At 36.5% G+C, this 17,216-nt stretch overlaps 1 protein-coding gene across 1 annotated transcript in view; it reads left to right on the top strand.

The window, feature by feature from the left end:
- glra1 (glycine receptor, alpha 1) overlaps window positions 1–17,216 on the top strand; it is a 118,865-nt gene that overhangs the window by 25,855 nt on the left and 75,794 nt on the right. Inside the window, exons 4-5 of the mRNA XM_044127358.1 lie at window positions 7,355–7,479; window positions 7,744–7,755. Of these exons, the coding sequence (XP_043983293.1) occupies window positions 7,355–7,479; window positions 7,744–7,755 (137 nt within the window). The remainder of the gene's footprint in view (window positions 1–7,354; window positions 7,480–7,743; window positions 7,756–17,216) is intronic.

The following is a 17,216-nucleotide window of genomic DNA, read 5'->3' on the forward strand; positions in this document are numbered from 1 at the left end:
TTTATGAGAATACCAAAAGTTGTTTAAAGAGACTAATTCAGGTAATTTCCTTGGACATCCGTTGAAGCTGAGTCATGAACGCATTTTAACCACCTACTTTTAAGGCTTTAATGCATCTTGTTCCAGAAACTTTATGTGAGCCTTACTGCTTCATGCCAAAACCAGTTAAAAATGGGTGTTTACGACTATTCTCCTGCTGGAATAGGAGTTAGAGACCAAGTCTCAACCATTTAGCTGTTGCTCATTTTGACTGATACATCGGTCTGAAAACTTTGCAGAACTTCTGCACTGGAAAATAAACTCATTAGCTGATAACTTAAAAAAATGTCTCATCACTTTAATTTCATGCAAAATATAAATCAATAAGAGACATTTTGGTAATATTTAGAAGGTGTTTACATAACACACAGAGCTGTGTTTGCTTGCAGACTCATGACCTTCTTTTAGGACAACCAGGACAGCCAGAAGGGACATCAGCAGATGACACACTGGAGTAACACCCCCAATCCAACATCCAAAAAAAAAAACATGACTATACTTAAAAATATTAACTCCTTTTAACATATCTGTTGTTCTACTCTTCTGTTAAATAACTGGGTTGTTAGTAAAATCACTTGATGGCTTACTTTTCTTTCACACTGAATCCGACTGAATCATGTTTAAGTTAATGTGTTGTCACTGTTTTCTCTAGTTTTTTTCTTCTGCCTCAATTTATTTGTTTGTAATCACATTATTTATGCAAATTTTTCTATCTCAGTCTTTAAAAGACCAAAATTGCATATATATTTTTTGTCAGATGAAATTTCTAAATATAATGAGATATTTTGATCTACTTCAGTAAAAATATACTGAAGTGATGCTGCTCTTACTTGTGTATAGTTTTTGGTTACTCTACCCACCCGCTGAGTTCCTTCATCTGAATATCTAATGCGTCATCTCGCTGCCGTGACTAAAGTCCCTCAGATATCGCCATGTTTGCCTTTCATGAAACTGTGATGAGAGACACATGTTGGCGCTGCACGCTGGCATTTAAAAAGCTGCTGGGTTGTCAAGATGAAGGTATGCAGCTAAAGGTCAAAACTGAAGACGTTTACAGGCCAAAGATGTTCAACACTCTCTGGATCTCATAATGTGCGCCTCCATCAATATTTAGCATGGTTAGGACAAATCGCTCAAACACTGAGGCTCAGTGTTAGCTCTGCTAAATCCATCCAGGTTGATGTTAGCTAAGACCTTAATAATAGTCATTAATAATACTAAATTAAAGAACTAATTAATGTAGAGAGACAAAGAAAAATGTTGTTGATATGGCTAAAAACATACAGCCATTTCTACAGCATCCATCATAAAGTCAGGAGTGCATTTGTGAAGTAAAGTTCACTTAAACTTTTCAGTTTTATCAACATCATCAGTCAGCAAGCATCTGATGTAATTATCTGCATTGTGATTTATGGTTATGACAGCATCATCAGCATCACTGCTATTGTTGAACAGCAGAGGCTCACAGAAAGAGCTCAGCATCATCCTTCAGCTGCGGACAGCTAGTGAGACATCGTTTGATTCTGACTGAATTTCAGCTGGATGAGATATAATCTGCATCAGTGATACATTTTTACTGCCAGTTTTTGGATTTCTTTTTGTTTTTGTAGGAAAAAAACTATTTTATATAATGATGATATTCAACGTTTTACTGCATTTAACCCTAAATCCTTAAACATTTACTAGAGTTACCAGAGATTTCACTCACCATACATGCTTAATCAGTTTTGACACATATTGCAAATCAGCCAATCGCATCACAGCAGTTCAGTATATCAAGATATGATGATGACAATTTGCTCAACTTCAAAGTGTCCATCATGAAAGCTGATTTAGCACCCGTTGCTCCTGTTCAACTGCAGAGGAATGAGACTGTTCCAAAACTGAGACAATATCAAGGCAGCAGCAACTGAGTGGATGAAAATTCCCTGTTCATGTCCGAGTTTAGGGCAGAATGGACAGTCTGATTCAATGTGGCAGTAACCCAAATTGTCATTTGTTACAACCAAAGTACTCAGAATTGAATCTATAACTGTGCGACTTCGAAACATGTTAGCTACAGAAGCAGGAGACCGTGCTTGGAGTCAAAGCAGTCAGCTAAAAACAAAAAAAAGGACGCTACCGTCCAGTCTGGTCATTAACATATGACATTAGAAATAATGTTTCTGAATGGGAAATGTTGTTTCCTATTCAGATAATGAATTGTATCTTAGCCATGCAATCTTTGAGAATGAATTAATACAAATTTTAAGTACTTGTTTTATGGATTACATACAAATATTAGAAATATTGTCAGTCTAATATTGATCATTTCTCCTATTGGAAGTTCACCAATATTTTTTTCTTTCACACTTCCAAGAAACATCAAGGCAAGAGCAAATCAAAGGCAGATTTTTACTTCTAACTGGTTTTAATCCCCTAAGCAGAAATGTGTGTCTAAGTACTTGTTAGTTTTCTTTTAAAGCATTTTGCAGTTTCAGTCCTAGACATTTATGAAGATGATATGGAGCTCCATGCAGCAAAGCTCTGGATACAGCAAGTTGAAACAACATGATAACACCTGGGTGTGATGAAAAGGAGCAAAGGGACTTTTTGACCTTTAGATGTTTTTTGTAGACCTTTTTTTGCAGTGTCACATTGTAATGTTATTGCTCTGTTGACAAAACCAATGTTTCTCCATGTGAGGCTTCAGGTGTGAGGCTTGTGTTTGGCATCTTTCCTCGGCTCGAAGATATGAATGTATAGTTTTCTCCTATGAATGGTAGGGAATGTATGTACAGACAGAATACATACATATAAAGACAAGAGACTTGTGTTACTGTCACTTTTTCTTATTGATACTTGCAGCCTGGGCTGAGTTCATTACACTGGCCAACTGAATCAGGAGACTTGTGATTTCTTTTTATTTCAACGAGGTCAAGTGCAAACAAAAATAATCAGAGATTAAAAAGGCCAATTTATTAACCACAATGGACTGGTGCAACACCTGCATTTTTGAAACCACAGCTCTGATTGATCTATCCATCACTTCATTATTTGTCAAACAAAACACAGACACACTTGGACTCCTCAACTTGACCAGACTCAGAAAGGGGATTTCACCTTTTGCCATTTGACTTCAGCCTCGGAGGATCCTTAAGTTGGCAACCCTTCCTGTTGACCTGAAACTACTTGAACAGCAGAACTGAATTTACTTGCTCCTCTTCTTCACACACACTCTTTCCCCTCTATCTCCTCATTAATCTCCAATATTTGTTTCCCACTGTTTCCACTGATAAGGGCAAGTTGGTTGCAATGTCAGATCGGGTGTGTGTTTGTGCATATATACATGTGCATACAAATCTATAAAATCTATGTATGCACATCATAAAGATTTTTGTGTACTTGTAATAGTGTGGTTATTTGCTTTGTTTTTACACACAGATGACCTTTAGTGCTAAGACTAACGAGGGATTTGTCCATTTTATTTTGTTTTCCAATCATGTCCCTCCATATTCCCCATTTTCTCCCAGCAGACTATGATACTGATCAGCACCTTCTAGATAAAGCGACAGCACTGACTGCATTGCATGTTTATGAATTGCTAATGGAGCCATTTATCATGCCGTACGACACGATTTACCATATTGAAAGTCACGCTTTGCAGTTTTACATTTAGAAGGTGAAAATTTAAGTGCAATCGACTGTATCAAGTGTCATTTTAATTTATGGGAGATTAATGCAGCGGCTGTGCTCTCCTCCCTCGCACTCATCAGGAGTTACAACTAATGCCTGCATAATCACCATTTTTACATTTAACTTCAGCTGCACTCTGTGTTGCTGATGGCAGTATATTTTCTTCTGCTGTTTGTAGAATATTAGAGGAATAACTGCTGTTCGATGTTAGCTTAATGATTTAGTTCACTTTGGGAACTTTTCAAGAACCAGTAAATCAAAAAATTCAAACAAAGAGAAGTGAGAGACTAAGCTCATGTTTTTCCACTTCATAGCCTGGTTAAGATAAAGTCTGGAAAGCTGATCTCATACTCAGAGAGTTAAGGTCAGAGAGATTCAACACAGGACAAGACCCCATTGTATTTTACATTTATCTTTTGCACTTTGAAACGTTTTACTATGGCTTCAATATTTAAAGGCTTAGGGTCAGCTGAATTGTTTTTTCTCATGTTTATACCTATAAACACAAAACAGAACTGCAGTTCATTTTGGGAAACATAAAATAATTTCATTATACATTTGAGAATTTGTTGATTAATTTATGTTTTGGCCATGCTGCTGCTCAAATAGAGTGAGGATAGTTCTTTTTATGTATTTTTGTCTTCTTAAGATAAATATGTCATACGTTACCAACATCATGTCACACAGACAGATTACTCATTAATAAATCCCAACAATAAGCAATAAACTCATATCTGGGTTTTAGTACCAGATGCATAAGAAGACGTGCCTTGTAATTTAATAGGCTTAATAGGAAGCATGTCTGATCTTTTTTCTGTCAAGATATGGTTAAATCCAAGCCCATAATGATATAAAATCTTATAAGACAAATAATAGCTTCTTATCCCTAAAAGAAAATTACCCATGATATGGAAACACATCATTCAGGTCAGTTTATGTATGGCACCATGGCAATAAACATTAAACTAAACATGCAACATTTTAAGAGAATAAGCTCAATGTATTGAAAGAACTCTTTAGAAAGACCAATTAATCTAAGAGCTGTGTGTTTGGACTGTCTGAGGAAACTGGAGTACCTGCAGAAATCCCAACATGCATGGCAGGAACATGTAAACTCAATGCAGAAGCACAGGCTGGGATTTGAACCAAGAACCTTCTTGCTATCAACTGTGACATCATGGAACCTGAAAGGCAAATAATTTTCAACAAATTTTGTTAAGTCAACTTTCACTTAAAACAGAATATGGCTAACTCTTTCTTCACAAATGCTTTATACATAACCTTTATCATTTTAAGAAAACATAAAACAATCTATCTGGACTGTACCATTCTTAAATTGCAGTCACAGGCTGCAGAAAATCCTTCAGAGGGTCACAAATGGTCTGTGGGCTGCTCTTCGGACACCTCTGTGTTAGGCTGTCTTCACAGGAAATGGGTCAGTACAGAAAGTTATTAATAGTCCATGTCGTAGTAGTGCGTGCTAATTCTCTCAGTGCAGCAAGAGCAAGAAGAAACTCAAACTGCACTTCAACTGACTGTTAATGTAATTTTATCTAAATGTTTATATTGGTTTTATTTTATTTTGGTGTCGGATTTAGTCCTGAACATCTGTGCAGCAGTGTTTCTATGGATGTTCTGTGTCATTCACAGAAAGCTGTCCCCTTCATGTGGGCAGAACCAAACATGGTTTAGAACACCATATGGATTTTTGTTTGAAATTTTATTAGCATTTACTCTCTGAAAGGGAAAAGTTAATTTTAGTTTCTTTTAATTCAATCAATTACAACTAGACACCCAGCTATGTGACAAATAAAGGCCATCTAATAAACACTATTATAAGTACTGGAAATCAAAGTTATTCAGATGGTGAATGAGTTAAATTCCAAAATTCAAATCACTCTGTTGTTCCTCTTTGTGCACTTAATGGAAAACTTCTGCAGCTCAGCAGTTAGTCACAGCTGCATTGTAGTGTCTTAGATGTATTTAATTCATTTAGTTAAAAAGAAACTTTTAAGAAAGCCTGCTTCTGGCTTTTTACCTGCAAGGCTTTCTTTGCATAAAGGAGAAAAACAACATTATGATTCTTCTTGTTTCATATTCAGTGTTAAATACATAGATTGTTTTGGTTTCAAAGTCTGTCCTCTGGCTTTGTCCTTGCTTTGCTAAAGTTTTATTATAGCATAAGGCATAGCTTACATCTTAATGCTTTTTATGTATCAGAAATAAATGTACATTTCAGAAGTGTATTAAATAGATTACTGTCACATCTTATGTTAATCTTAAAAAAGTCAGAAATCAAAAATATTTCCTTGATTTGATCAAGAAATGTGTCCAAGATTTCATTCACAATTGAGCAAGTAAATTTTAATGGCCATTTGTTGAAGAATTAACATCAATTATAATTTTATCCACCTGTCAAAAATATAAATCAAAGATCTTAATTTCAGAAAAGTAAAGTTTTAAAGTGTCTGAGTTTAGATCAAAACCCAATGCCACTATGCTTTGATTTGGGTTGACACTAATACAGGTACAATTTTTCAAAGTATGCATGACAAATGCAACATTAACTATCATTCACTGTGTTAGGATACTTTATTATATCCATTCTTTTAGCTAAATAAAAGTTTGTAACTGTTACCTTAGCTTAGCTGTCAGTTATTAAAAAAAATTTCAAAAACTTAAACATGTTTTGTCAGCCGCTGTCCAACAAAAACAATCATAAATCTCCTCAGCCACAATGAATTCGCTCCAGTCTCAGATCCCCAAATCAGGTGAAATCCAATATATTCTTATACTCTTGTCAAAGAGAAAACATGGCAAAAAAATTATATTTTTGAGCTTAAGTTTGAATTCACAGTAATCAGAGAAGTGTAAAAATTTTGGATTCTGTATGCATGATTTCCTTTTTCAGATAGATGACCAAAGTAACGTGTTACAATGCTCAGCAGGGTGCAATTCCTAACAGAAAATCTCGTCACTATATCCTCTTATGTGGCTGAAAAGCAAATGAATATCCCAAAGGTGTTTGCTAAAACTGACGGTGGAGGAGCAGAAATCTCCCAACCGAGGTTATAGAGTTCCTGGAGACAATAGCAAAGTCTCTCCAAGGCGGCCTTGGACGTGATAGGTCACATCTTGAAGGTTCAAGTCCCACATCGGGCGTGATTCTGGAGTTTGCATGCTCATCACATACACAAAATTGCTTTCGCCAGGTATTAGAATTAAGCATGTAAAGTTATGAATGACTGGATATATTTTAATCAGTTAAATATTAGGCTTATTTTGCCTGCAATAAAGAAGAGCAAATGGGAAAACAACAACACAAAAAAGGGTTTAAATGACTTTTTTTTTTTTTATTGTTCTTCAATGTGCCATTTAAGTTAAGTGTTAAAAAGTTAAAGTTTCTTAGCTGCAGCACCAGTGAAGCAGGTACAGCCAGTTTCTAAAATGTCATGTGCAGACTTTATGACAACTTAATCTAAATTGTTAATTTAGGACAATTCATATAAAATCTTTGGTTGTTAGTAACCCCACGCTCAAGTAAATACAAATTAAATACATTTTTCTTAATATATTTTTCTTCTGACATCTCCCACTGTGTTGCATTCTGTCTCTAATCAAATTAATCTCTGTTTTCCAGTTTAGCAGCATCAAAAGAAGCTGCGGCGAGGAAAGCTGCCTCCCCAATGCCACCATCGGAGTTTCTGGACAAACTGATGGGGAAAGTCTCGGGGTACGATGCCAGAATTCGACCGAATTTTAAAGGTAGGATTTTGCCACCAAGACTCAGTCGGATAAGACAGGAATGTAGCCACAAATTCCTCTAAAAAATCCTTCCTGCTTCTGCATCTATTAACATCTCCAAATGCATTTTTAGCAAAGATTATCTCCGGTGGAAGGTTTGTATTTTAATTTTTTAATTTTTTTTTTTACTGAAAAGTGGGACAAACAGTTTTTACATCACTGTAAAAATTCTGTTTAATGTTTTTGGTTTTAAATCTCTTGATCTCTTTTGTTTGCCCTTTGCAGTGTGGAACAAAGGTAATTCTGCACATTGCCCAAATTGCTATAGACAAAAACAAGTCAGACCTTAAACCTAATTTTTCTTGCATATTCTTGAGCATAAATCCCTTTAAATGCACTTTGAGCCCCACTATAGTGGCAAAACAGCATTTCCATCAACATATTTTAGATCTAAGCTGTTATGATGCTAGTTGGCTACATTCCTTGGTATCCACAAAGTATCCTGAGTGCTTGTTTTGGTGGTCAAGGTAATGTACCTCCTTCCTGCCAGCGTGCTGCTGAATATGATCTCATGTTGAGGATGCTGCTGATGATAATATAAATATAGTGACCTCTCCCTGAATGTTAGCCCCCATAAAGACACATGTCAGAGGTTTCTTTGATCAACGCTCTCATGTTAGGAACTGTCTGAAAACTGAACAGGGAGGAACACCTCCTTGTTCAATAAAGCATTTATTAATTGTGATTAATGTGTACAAAAAGATTACACAGCATCATGCAGAGATCGATTCAAATGTCATTTTAGAGCAACACAGTTGAGGTGAATGTGAATTTTTTTCTCTTTTTTGTCAGATAATTTCAATGTTTATCTACCATATATTATTTATTTCAATGCCCATCATTATGGAATTTTTTCTTCTCATGATTACACACTGGAGGCACTTGTACTTTGGCCTTCAACAGCCTAATAATCCTAAAAATGTTACGATCTGAAGGAATCTTGGTTCGCCCATCAGAATCAAGTGTCTATATCAAAAGCTAAACCCATTTGGTACTGAATGACCTTCTCTGAAGGAATGGTCCAAATTGAATGTAATTTGGGAACATTCAAACAAGTGACAGGTTATGTCTCTGGTTACAGTTCAAGAAGCTAGAACATCCCAGGACTTCAGTGGTTGCATAACAAGTGATGATGTTATCGGTAATTACAGATTTGTCCAACAGTCAAAACAGTAAGTGAAGGTCAGAAGGGTTTTGAGGCGGACCACAGGTGTTTACATTTTCTTGCCACTTTGTGCAAACCTTCCACAACGTACTGTAGTTACATGTACACCAATGTCTGTCCAAAATGGAGAAAACCAGTTAAAGTTGGCACTTCAGTGCTAGACATTTCTTCTACTATTTTTAATACTTGTTTAGAAGATCTAACATTACTCAAGAAAAAATTTGCACTAGTACTGAACTAAAATTGGAGCACATATTTAGTGACTTAAGGGCTATATGTGTGCTCCATTCTTAGCACTCATTCTTTAGTGCTCAGAATGAGGAGAAAAGAGTAAAATCAGGTTTTCTCATCAAGCCCTAAATGTCCACAGTTTGAATGTATGATTCTTTCTTTATTGCTTCTGAATTTTGCTTCTTTTCTTACACAGTGAAATATTTTTTTTCTAATATTTAGTACAGTGGGGATGGTAACACACAGGATTGTGCAGTTGGGAACCTCAGCTTATGTTAAGAAATGCTGCTGCAGAGCTTTATTTTCCCTCTCCGTTGAGCCCATTATGTTATAACCCATTATATGGTGATCTTTCTAAGTGAGATATCTCAGCTAATGCGAGACAGAATCGAGAGGGGCGGAGGAGTTTTGGCGTGACTAAGTGTCTGTTATTAAACCTGCTGTGGCTGCACAACAGCTGAACCGACTCCTAACATGCAGAGAATTCATTCAGGTGTGTGTCGGGAGTAGGTCTATAAAACCATCTCTAATTCTTTCACTTTTGACTGTCAATAATTTGGCAAAGTCAATGCTGCAACAATGTATTGTACATAAGGGTAAAAAGCAAGCCTGAATTCAGATTTATAGCTTTAATGATTTTGATTTTCCTCATATTATCTAATACAAAGTCCATAACAAATGAACATGGTTGGGTGAAATGCTGTGTGTGCTCAGAATAACAAGTATTTTCCATGGGTTAGTTTGTCATGAAAATGACTTTTATATGCAGCTTTCACAAAATTGAGTCTGTAACTGTTAATAGACAGAGTCTGATGGGAGAATCTGTCATGGATGTCAGAGGGGAAGATGAGCATAAACTCTGTGGCTCGTTAATTTGCATCAGTTTTCTGTTATGTTTGTGAGCCATTCCCTGCACAACACACCACTTTTTGAATGGTATACTGCAATTGTTGTCCTAAATATTTCCCAGGCACTGACTACAGTAATAATTATATTCCATATTTATATATTCTTTTTATAGCTAAATGAACATATAACCCTCCAAAACATGGGAATGCTTAAACAAATAAACAACATTTGTGCATGGTACCCCTTACAAAAGAAATCCCACATGTGGTCCCCATTTTCCACATGTGATAAAGTATTTTGTTCATGTGATCCATGGGTTTTTTCAACATGGGATCACATGTGGCATATGTGATCCCATGTTGAAAAAACCAATAGATATTTATTTCGAAAATCTCGCGAGATGTTTTCAAGACCAACCCCCCACTCTAGAAGGTTCTTCATTTCGCACCGTTGGACAGTTGAGGAGTGGACAAGAAGAGTTGGCTTCCCCCCGCCCCCGAACCAAAGGTAAGAAATATTTTACTTGATTTGAATCTCGAGGTGTATCGAAAATGTTCACAGAGCAATATAAATCTGGAGAGTAATGCGTACTGATAGTGACGTACCGGTCAACTTTTCCTTAGTACTAAAGTCTTGCTAAGCTAGCTAAACAACTGAATGCTGGCCGATTTTACAGTTTGAAGGCATTATCTTGAGTCCTACAGCTCCCAAAACAAATTACTGCGGATTTGATGCTTCGATGCTTAACTACTTAAACTTTACCTAGGCTATTATTTAATGAAGGGCACAACAGACGCCAGCTGTTTTTTCAGTCAAAATTAAAGTTGAGGACCATTGCAATCAAACAGCCATTTCTCCTCCCTCCCTCCATGTCCGGAGCGCCTGGTCAGCGGCAGATGTGTGAGCTCGCCATTAAATATAAATTGTCCTGTTACTGTTTTTGACAGTAACAGTGTTTTTAACACTGCCTGATTTTTCTTTTAATTGCCAAGAGAATCATAGGTTTTATCAACTGAAGGTTTTTTTTTTAGCCTGACACAGGATAGTCACCAAACAACGTCACAATATGCTGCTTTATTTAGCAGATCAGAGCACCCCATGTCATTCTGGTAAATTACAAACGAATGTAAAAGTAGGACTCTGCTGTGTGCGTATACATAAAATGTAGTCAAGATCATAGGCGCTTTGTTTTATTAATTTTTACATTTTGTTCAAGGCCAGTGGTCCAGTGAAGCTCAGATGAGGAATGAATGGGACAACACATCAAAACAGCCAGAGACCTCACCACCTTCAGCACTGGAGAAGGAAAACTCCCCACCTGAGCATCAGCACCCACAGCACCTTCACCTGTGGTTACTGGCACATATAAGAAGACCCCTATACAAGCCACCAATTCCAACGTGTTTGTGTGTGTTCTAACCATCCTTGAAAACATTCAGGAGACTCAGAGGGTTCACGGTCGAATGCTACACTCTCTCCTGAAACAACGTGAAGTACCAGTCGTTGAGGTTTTATCTGAGGTTTTCTTTTCCCTCTCTGGACTGGCACTGATGGTATTAAACCCTTTTCTACACATCTGATTTCCACACGTTAATTGTCTGGGCCTGATTTGGGGCAAATCTGTATGGTGTCATGCTCTGATGTTAAAAGTTGTTTTGTGGTTCTCAACAGTTTCCAACAGAAGTAAATAAATTGTTGTTTTGTGTACATATATACTTGTCTTGGAAGTCTTGATTCATAGCTACAAGTCTGCTTTAGTATGCAGTTATGTCTTAGAAAATTATATGAGATTGACATGTGACCTCATATTCACCGTGAAAAGTGAATAATATGAAGAAATTGGAAATTTTCATGGTAAAAAAGGTGATCCCATTATTTTATGATTGTATATATTTTCAACTATTTCACACCTGTTGCAAATGTGTATACCATGTGATCCACATGGGTTTCACATGGTATACACATGTATCAATGTGTTCCTTATGTATCAATGTGTTCCTTATGTATCACATGTGATAGACATATGAAACGCAATGCATATGTGATATACATGGGATGCACCTGTGTATCACTTGTGCATCATATGGGAATCATATGTGATTTTACCACAAAATGTTCCAATATCACACATGTGCTTTCACTTGTGGAAAGTTGTGTGAACCACGTGTGGTTTTCATGTGGCACGTGATTTTCATGGGATTTTTTTGTAAGGGACATATTAGGAAATTCATAGGAGATTTTGAATGTTCAGTTTTTTTAAGGATTTCATCTCCCAATGCTAATTTCAGTCTATTCAGTTTCTCTCTCAGTAGGTATACGGGTTTGTACGCATATCAGCAAGTCTGCAGCTGCTGTTTTGCTCTAATTGCTGATTAACGATTACGCTACTAGCTGTGTCAACCCCTCATAAACAGCTTTAAATTATCTATTGTATGTTTCTTTAAAGAATTACAGATGGTGACAGTTAAAATATGAATAATTTTTTCATTCATCTACCTTTTTTTTTTATTCCTGCTAACAACACATCCAGTTAGTTAGTGTAAACCCAACAACACTCTAAAACAGAGATTGGTTCATTCCAGTGGTAAAACACACAAAGACAAGCTCGGTGGTGTGGTTTGAACAGGAATATTCAGATCTCTAATGTGGAGAAACCAAACATTAACTACACAAACAGATGCTCCAACACAAACTAATCAGCGGTGCAGTTACATCTCAAGGACACTGGACACTTTTTATTTTAAAAGACAGCAACATGTCCATTTTGAACAATGAAAGAGGGAGGAAAGAGGCAATCCATCTTAAACAGGAAAAAAAAAAAACACCACTCTTCAGATGTCATCTTTCTAAGACTTTCTCTACAGTCCTATTTGTGTGATTCTTCTGACCACAGCTTATAGTCCTGTTGCTTCCAACTGATTAGAAATGAATATTCATTTTTGGATGAGAGGGGAAAAGTCTTCATGAAACGTGAGGAATCCTGGTGCTTCTATTCAAGCACTCAGGAACGTATCCAGGGCTTATTGTTACATTTTCAATCCATCAAACTCTTGACAACTTTTGAGAAATCATATTGTGTGTGAGAGAAGAGTTCTACAATTTTAAAACAAAAGAAAATTGTCCTAATTGTGAAACCCTTTTCTCTGTAGGATTTCCTCAGCGAAGGTAGATAATTATGATTTCCAAAAGGCTGAGAACATTTAAAAATCCATCAGGTTTTATGAAAAACTGATTAAAAGCTCAAAAGACCAAATGGAGCAACTATGCTGCAAAATATTCAACCTTCCTGTTATCTGTTTTAAGTCTTGCTCTTTTTCAATCTCTTGCAGCCTGAAACAACAACTGACGTGGTAGAAAATACAGTTTCAGTTCAGTTTTAAATACATCTTACATCTACAGTATGTTCTTCTGCTGGCTTCATTTTTAAAACCTAACAGTGAAAGTAGTTGACACTGAGTCTTTATTAATCAAAAAAATGTCCAACACATGAGTTTGAAATTCTAGTCCTCATGAGCTTTTAGATGCACTTTAAATTCAGTTGTTGTATGTTTCTGTGTAAAGAAAGGCCCTTTACTGCTGAGAGTATTAGCACCTTTAAAGTTGATTAAGTTTAAGAATCTCAAATAATTTGAGTCCTGGTTTTGCCTTACTGTTGGCATTTATTTTCCTGGTAAGCTGTAAGCAAATTTGATAGAAGGGATTTACTCATTATTTGTTGCAAACTTTTTATTCAATTTATTCAAAACCAGATTTAATTTGACTTTGAACTTTGAGTTTATGATTTCTCGTCTAGAGCATGAATGTCAAACCCCCAGTCCTCAAAATATGGTGACTTTTAGATATGTATCTGCTTCAACATACCTGAATCAAATAATTATGTCCTTAGCTGGACTATGGAAAACTTTCTGCCTACTGAGGGGGTATTTCAGTATTTGATTCAGGCGGATTGGACCAGGGACACATCAGAGAGTTGCAGGACATCCCTGATCTAGAGCATTAAAAGTAACAGTCATCTAGTCACTGATCTCATTAGTGGGTTGCCTGTACATCCCTACAAGAATTTGCTAGCTAGCTCAATATCTACTTAAGTGAATCCCAACCGAAGATAGAGCTGGAGATCTCATGGGGGGATAAACCAGACTTGTGTGCAATGTCTAGTGCTATTGACGGCTCCTTTTTGGTTTAGGGGCTTTAAACAGGTGTTTAGTTCACTTTTAACTTGGGTCAGGTCTGACACTTGCACAAATTTAAATCAAAATCCTTTCTCTCCCTTTTTTACCTTAAACTGGTGAATTTTATTTGGCCTTAAGAAAAAGTCTAAGGTGGAGACTGTACTTTTTAGCCCCTCTTGGAAGCTCACTTCTTAATTTTATCTGTAGGAAAGCAAATCCTTAGGACCCCCAAGTTTCTTGCAGAGCAATGTGGCTGCCTCCTATTGGTTCACATAACACTTATAACGCTTTGCTTCAACGTCAAACTCTGAAAAGTCTCTCTATGTGAAGAAGAAAACTATTCTTACATTTTTAAAATTTTGTATCCCGCTAGGAATCACCAGACTTAGTCATTAAGATATTATAGCATGAGTCCGACAAAGTCTAATTTAATTTTATAGTTAGTGCTCAGCAGCGGATGTTGTTTTCTTGTTAAAATATGTACGTATATTATGTTTATTATCAATTCTGCAATTTTAAATCTACATGTTAAAATCACACATTTATTTTCCTAAGTGCTTCTTCCAGCCTACACAGTTTCCCTTCTGGTGAAATTAGCACCAGCAGATTTACTTTTTCTACACAGCTACAGCAGAATTAAGGCAGCGAAGGAAATGTGAGAGGAAAGAGACGAGATTTGCCCAAAGCTACGAATATAGTACCAGCATGAGAGGAAATTACAGTGATCATGACTCGGGGCGTCCACTGTGCGAGCAGAAAGCTTCCGATTGATTTAGCAGGTTCCTCTGTTGGAGTACGAAGAGGAAACACTGCTGACACATTCAGGACAAGCCATTTATAATCCATGAATTCATCCATCCTTCCTTTCTCTCTCTTCCCCTGCTTTGTCATTCTTATAATAGTATGCTCCCCTCCTCGTTTTCTACTCCCATCCTTCATTCATGTTTGGAAATTCTCAGTTTTTCTTACACATGAGCACTTTTTTGTTCTTTCTTCCTGTTTCTTGTATTTGTCTCTTTTTGCACTTATTTGTGCCCTCATTCTTTTTGCCATAATAACATTAAGTTCTCCTAACGTCACCCTCATCTCTGTCCTTCAGACAGAAAAACAATGTCATCAACATATATATGTCCAAATGCATCTCCTCTTTCCATCCTCCAGGTAACCTCCTTCCCACTAGTTATGGTTCTTTGAAGGGAACCAAATCTTCAGGACCCATTCACTTCAAAGAACTGTTCAAATGATACATTTTTCTGTCATTTTATCTTAATATAGTTTTATTTTAATTGTGGGTAAAGTTCAAGAAAAAGTAAAATAATCCGTACTAAGTAAATAACCGTAGTGTGTTATTACAGAAAAAAATATATGTATAAATTCCCATAAAATATAAAATTTCAAAATATAAATGTCATATACCTGTTAGGGTTTTTTGTTTGCTTTTTTTAATAATTGTTATGTATATTAACATCTTAGTGTTATTTGCAACAAAATAAATGAAACATGTAGTTAACAGAAGAGGAAAAAGTGGACTTGAATTGTTTTGGCAGAAACAAAATTCCTCTTCAGCATCATTAAATATAACAATTAGGGCAATGCACTAATGGTAAACAACACTTAATGAAGATTAACCAAAGAGCAACAAGCAAGAAGAAATCAAGAAGAAGGGAGCCACCATGACCGTCCTCATCCTCTCTGCCCTACATGAAGCCTGCGTCGGTGTAGCAACCAGGTCAGGCAGAGTGCCACATGACGAAAACAAACAGTGAGCCCTTTCTTCTGTTTCTTTTATTTTCCAATTAAATCAATGCATTTTGTAATTAAGTAGAGTAATAAGGGCACACACTGCTCTTTGCAGTGTGTGCAGAGAGGATAGTAAGCAAGAAACGGCTTTCGCTAACTGAGACTTGAGTCCTACCACTCATGATAAAGAGCCGTTCAAAAGAATCGGATCGTTCGTGAATGTCACAAAGCTATTCCCCACCCTTACTTCGCTTTGTTTGACCATCACTGTGTCCTTAAACAAATTGGAGGACGAGCAAAACTTCAGCTCTCTGAAAATGATGCTGCTCAGCTCCCGAAAAGGATCACTAATCTGCTCTTCTCTGTGATGATAGCTCACAAGATGCTGTAAAGATAAATGAGTTTGTATGGGAGTGAAAGATAGAGGATCAGGGTGTTTATTGGCGGCTGTGTTCATGTACTCCCCCCTCCCTTTGTGTTGGATGTGTCTTGATGAATGGCACAGACTCATGCTGCAACTCCCCTCTTCCTCTCTGCCATAACCTCGTCCTTCCTCATCACTCAATCTGAGCAGCAGCAAGGACGACGGCAGCGACCATGCCCCCAGTTTTAGGCTTGATCAGAAATAGATGAGCTGGCTAACACTGCCACTACGTAACTCCTCTTTCTCCTTCAAAATCCCCTGCAAGGCAGTGGTCAGTGCCTCAAAATACGCTGAACATGTTGGCTGGTCTAAAGTTAGTGCCGTCCATGTTATAGTTTGAACTTATTGAAGGAATAACACTTTGATATTTGTCTTCAACAGCTTATAAAATATATATAGAACATCAACACAACATCACATAAGATTAATCACAAATAATTCAGGATAAAAAGCTAAAAATGTCCACTGAATAACAACAAAAAAGTGACTTAAAGAAAAATAAATCCTGACTTGAAGAAATAACTTTGTTTTGAAGGGGAATCAATTGAAAGGTAATAAGTAGTCAGCATCTTACCTACACTACAGTCTTCATAATCAATGTAATTTATATAAATATAAATGAGTTTTGCCTAGAGGATGATGCTATCCACTTGTCCAAACTGGGGAGAAGATGGTGTTATAGCTTTTTATTGAGTTTTAAGCTACCATTTTGTTAAAACTTTATTGCATTTGATTAAATTTATGGGTACCAGAGTAAAAAGGACTAAACACAAATGTATGACACACTGTGCAATATGAGAAGTTGTCAAACTTTGGATCTTTTTCATTTGACTTCATAATTCTGTGCCACTTAAACGTAACAGCCACATAAAATACACTTAAGTTTGTAGTTAAAACATTAGAAATTGTGTACAAGGAGGAGGGATAGTTTCACAAGGGACCATTTATACACATTTATTGCTGCAAAATGCTTAAAAAGCCATAAAAGGCCAATCTTTAATTGAAGCAGCATGACACTAAAACAATAATAATACAAAAATCAACCTCTACTTGAAGTCAAATGGAAGAAAACAATCCATTTGGAGATTTTTTATTTTACACAAAAACACCTGCCATT

The sequence above is a fragment of the Gambusia affinis genome, linkage group LG09 (assembly GCF_019740435.1).
Source record: "Gambusia affinis linkage group LG09, SWU_Gaff_1.0, whole genome shotgun sequence".
Classification (NCBI taxonomy): Eukaryota; Metazoa; Chordata; class Actinopteri; order Cyprinodontiformes; family Poeciliidae; genus Gambusia; species Gambusia affinis.